Raw genomic sequence first — 3,916 nt, forward strand, 5'->3', positions numbered from 1 at the left:
TCTTTTGCTAAAGTATCTGCTTCCATGTTTTCTTCTCTTGGGATCTGAATGAAATCAGCTTCCTTAAACTTCTTTACAAGGCGTACCACCTTATTAAGGTACTTCTTCATTCGTTCTTCTTTGACTTCACATGTCCCATTTACTTGGCTTATGACTAGCTGAGAGTCTCCCAGGACGAGTATCGATTCTGCTTCTACAGATTTAGCCAACTCCAACCCTTTAAGAAGGGTTTCATACTCAACTTCATTATTGGTTGTTTGATACTGTAGACGAACCTTGTGCTTCGATTTATCTCCCTCCGGGGATAGTAAAACAACTCCTATTCCTCCTGCATGCTGTGTAGATGATCCATCCACATGGACGATCCATTTTTTTCTATTCTCCACCTCGCTTAAGTCATCATAACTTGGAGTGAACTCTACAACAAAATCTGCCAGGGCTTAAGCTTTTATTGCATGCCTTGGTTGATATCTGATGTCAAATTCACTAAGCTCGATAGCCTATTAGATCAGTCGTCCTGCAGCTTCTAGTTTGTTCATTGCTTTTTTGAGCAGATGATTGGTCATGATATTGATGACATGAGCTTGGAAGTAATGCCTTAGCTTCTTGGAAGCCATTATCAATGCAAAAGCCAACTTCTCTATTAGTGGATATCGTCCTTCCGCTCCCCTTTGTGCTCTGCTTGTATAGTACACAGGCTTTTGCACTCTTCCTTCCTCTCTTATCAATGCTGAACTAACGACATGTGGGGTAACTACTAAGTACAAATACAACTCCTCTCCTAGCATGGATGGACTTAGTAAAGGAGCTGTAGTGAGGTAGATTTTCAAGTCTTGAGAGGTAGATTTTCAAGTCTTGAAAGGTTTTTTGACACTCGTCCGTCCATTCAAATGCCTTTTCAAGTACCTTAAAAAATGGCAAACATTTATCAGTAGCTTTAGAGACAAACCTGTTGAGGGCAGCAACTCGTCCGGTAAGAGACTGGACTTCTTTGATATTTCGTGGAGGTTCCATGTTCAGTATCGCCTGGATCTTGTCTAGATTTGCTTCAATCCCTCAATGTGAAACTATAAACCCCAGGAATTTCTCGGATGACACTCCGAAAGCACACTTGCTGGGGTTCAACTTCATGTTATACTGCCTAATGTGTCAAACATATCCTGCAGGTCGTCCAGATGCTTTCCTTTGTCCTAACTTTTCACCAGTATGTCATCTACGTAGACTTCTACATTTCGCCCAATCTGTGGGCGAAACATGTGGTTAACCAACCTCTGATATGTTGCCCCAGCGTTCTTCAAACTGAAAGGCATCACTTTATAACAGAATAAGCCTTGACTTGTGACAAATGATGTCTTCTCTTGGTCTGCTTCGTCCATCCTTATTTGATTGTATCCAGAGAAAGCATTCATAAAGCTAAGCAGCTTGTGACCCGCAGTGGAATCTACCAATTGGTTAATGCGTGGCAACGGGTAGTTGTCCTTGGGGCAAGCCCTATTTAGATCGGTGAAATCTACACACATTCTCCACTTACCGTTTGCCTTCTTGACCATTACTACATTGGCCAACTAGTCTGGATAATAAACTTTTTGAATGAACTTCGCTACGGTTAACTTCTGCACCTCTTCTTTAATAGCATTGTCTCTCTCAAGAGCAAACACCCTTTTTTTTCTGTCGTATAGGCTTAGAGGAGGGATACACATTTAGATGGTTGATAATGACACTAGGGTCTATACCCGACATATTCTCATGACTCCAAGCAAACACATCAATACTCTTCCTCAGGAAACGAATGAGATCCCTTTTAATCTTCTCTTCTAAATCTGCTCCAACCCTAGTATACCTTTCGGGGTTATTCTCGTCCAAGAAAATATTCTCTAAGGCTTTGATGGGCTCTGCCACAACTCTCCTTTCCTCAATATTCATCGTCTGTACTTGCTCGTCCATGGCCAACATGGCCAGGTAGCATTCTCTTGCTGCCAGTTGATTTCCCTGCACTTGTCCTATCCTATGCTCTGTTGGAAATTTGACTGACAGGTGGGAAGTAGACGTAACTGCTTTCCAACTATTTAAAGTTGGTCTTCCAATTATGGCATTATAGGAGGATGAACAATCTACCACCAAGAAATTCACGTCCTTGGCTACCTGTTGTGGGTATGCCCCCACCACGACAGGTAATGTGACAGTGCCTACAGGCTGCACTTTCATTCTGCCGAATCCTACGAAGGGTGAGTTTACTGGACGAAGTTGGTCTTGTCCGAGCATCATTTGCTGAAAGGTAGGGTAATATAAAATATCCGCTAAACTTCCATTGTCCACCAACACCCTTTTAGTTGTATAATCAACAATAAGCAAAGTAATAACAATGGCATTGTCATGGGGGTCGTGAACTTTTTCAGCATCTGAGTCAGTGAATGTGATTGCTTGCTCGTCCGTGGTCCTCGTCCTTAGAGATCATCTAGAGAGTTGAACATTCTGCACTACTTTCAGATACGTCTTCCTGGACTTGGACGACTGACCTGTTGAGCTTCCTCCTATAATAACTTTTTTCTTCGAGCGGAGGTCGTGACGACTCTTCTACCTTCTCTTTCAACTTCTCATCCTTATGCTCTCGTCTAAGGAAATTTCTCAACTTTTCTTGTCTTATAAGATTTTCAATTTGCTGTTTCAGATCGTAAAATTCGTCCGTGTCGTGCCCATGGTCTCTATGGAAGCGGCAATATTTGTTCCTATTGCACTTGTTGGGATCTCCCTTCAATTCCTCCAACCACTTCAAGGAAGGATCATCCTTGACTTGCATAAGGACTTGCTTGAGCGGCACGTTCAGTGGCGTGTATTGTTGACTCCGTGCTGAAGGACCAGCCCTCTTACCATCTCGGTCTTTTTTATCTTCCGTCCGTCCCTTTTTTGGATGAGGGCCTTGCTCAGAGTGGCGCATGGGGTTTGCTTCCATTCTCTTAGCTCTCTTCCTCTTTTTGGCTATGATCGCGTCTTCTGCATTCATAAAGTTCTGGGCTGAATGGACGAGTTCACCCATGGACTGATGCTCCTTCTCATAAAGCTTGTGGATGAATAAATCAGAATTAACCTCGTTGTGAAAGGCCGCCAATAGTAGCTTATCATCCACCTCATCCACTGTCAGGGCTTCCTTGTTGAAACGAGTGATAAAGGACTGCAGGCTTTCATTCTCCCCTTGTTCTATGGTTAATAGGCTGGACGAAGAACGCTTGTGTCTCTGTCCTCCAATGAAGTTATTAATGAATAACTTGCTCAACTCTTCAAAAGAACTTACCGAATTTGGGAGTATTTTACTAAACCACACTCGTGCCGGACCTTTGAGGGTGGTAGGGAAGGCCCTACACATAATTTCATTCGGGACCTCCTGAAGGTGCATTGTAGTCTTAAAAGTAGCAATGTGATCAAATGGGTCACACGCTCCATCATACGAATCCAAGGAAGGCATCTTGAATTTTGGAGGCAAAGGGTGACCATTGATGGAAGCCATAAAGGGGGAATCTGTTCGGTGAACTAGATCCTCTACAGGATTTGTTCTTCTCATGTTCTCCCTCATCTCATTCATAACTTTCCTCATCTGGTCGATCTCTCTCTCCAAGTGTTGCACCCTTCTTGATGTGGTACCCCTTGATTGGCTTTTTGGCTGAGCATTTCTTCCATCTCCCTGACTCTGGTCTTGTTCTTCTCCATATGCCTCATGCCGTTGCCTCTTGAGATTAATCTCCTTTGTCAGTTCTTGGTTTTGGTGAGTTAACTCTGCCATAGCGGCTGCCATGGATTGCACATGTTGAACAGAGGATGGTTGCATGGCGTGCGCAGATTGACGGTCGCGGTGGGGATTGCAAGAAGCATCCCTACTTTCTTGATGGCCTGGGTTGGTAGTCTTCGATCTAGTCTGAACCAT

The 3,916-nt window shown here is 43.6% G+C and overlaps 1 protein-coding gene across 1 annotated transcript; it reads right to left on the reverse strand.

The window, feature by feature from the left end:
* Positions 1 to 2,455: 2,455 nt before the first annotated feature.
* Positions 2,456 to 3,916, reverse strand: LOC115967007. Its single transcript, XM_031086122.1, has one exon. The coding sequence runs from the start codon at positions 3,914 to 3,916 to the stop codon at positions 2,456 to 2,458; it is 1,461 nt and encodes a 486-aa protein (XP_030941982.1).

This window comes from Quercus lobata, chromosome 11 (genome assembly GCF_001633185.2).
Source record: "Quercus lobata isolate SW786 chromosome 11, ValleyOak3.0 Primary Assembly, whole genome shotgun sequence".
Classification (NCBI taxonomy): Eukaryota; Viridiplantae; Streptophyta; class Magnoliopsida; order Fagales; family Fagaceae; genus Quercus; species Quercus lobata.

Excerpts from the sequence above, each read along its gene's own strand:
- LOC115967007 (XM_031086122.1), bottom strand. The coding sequence starts at position 3,916 with ATGGTTCAGACTAGATCGAAGACTACCAACCCAGGCCATCAAGAAAGT.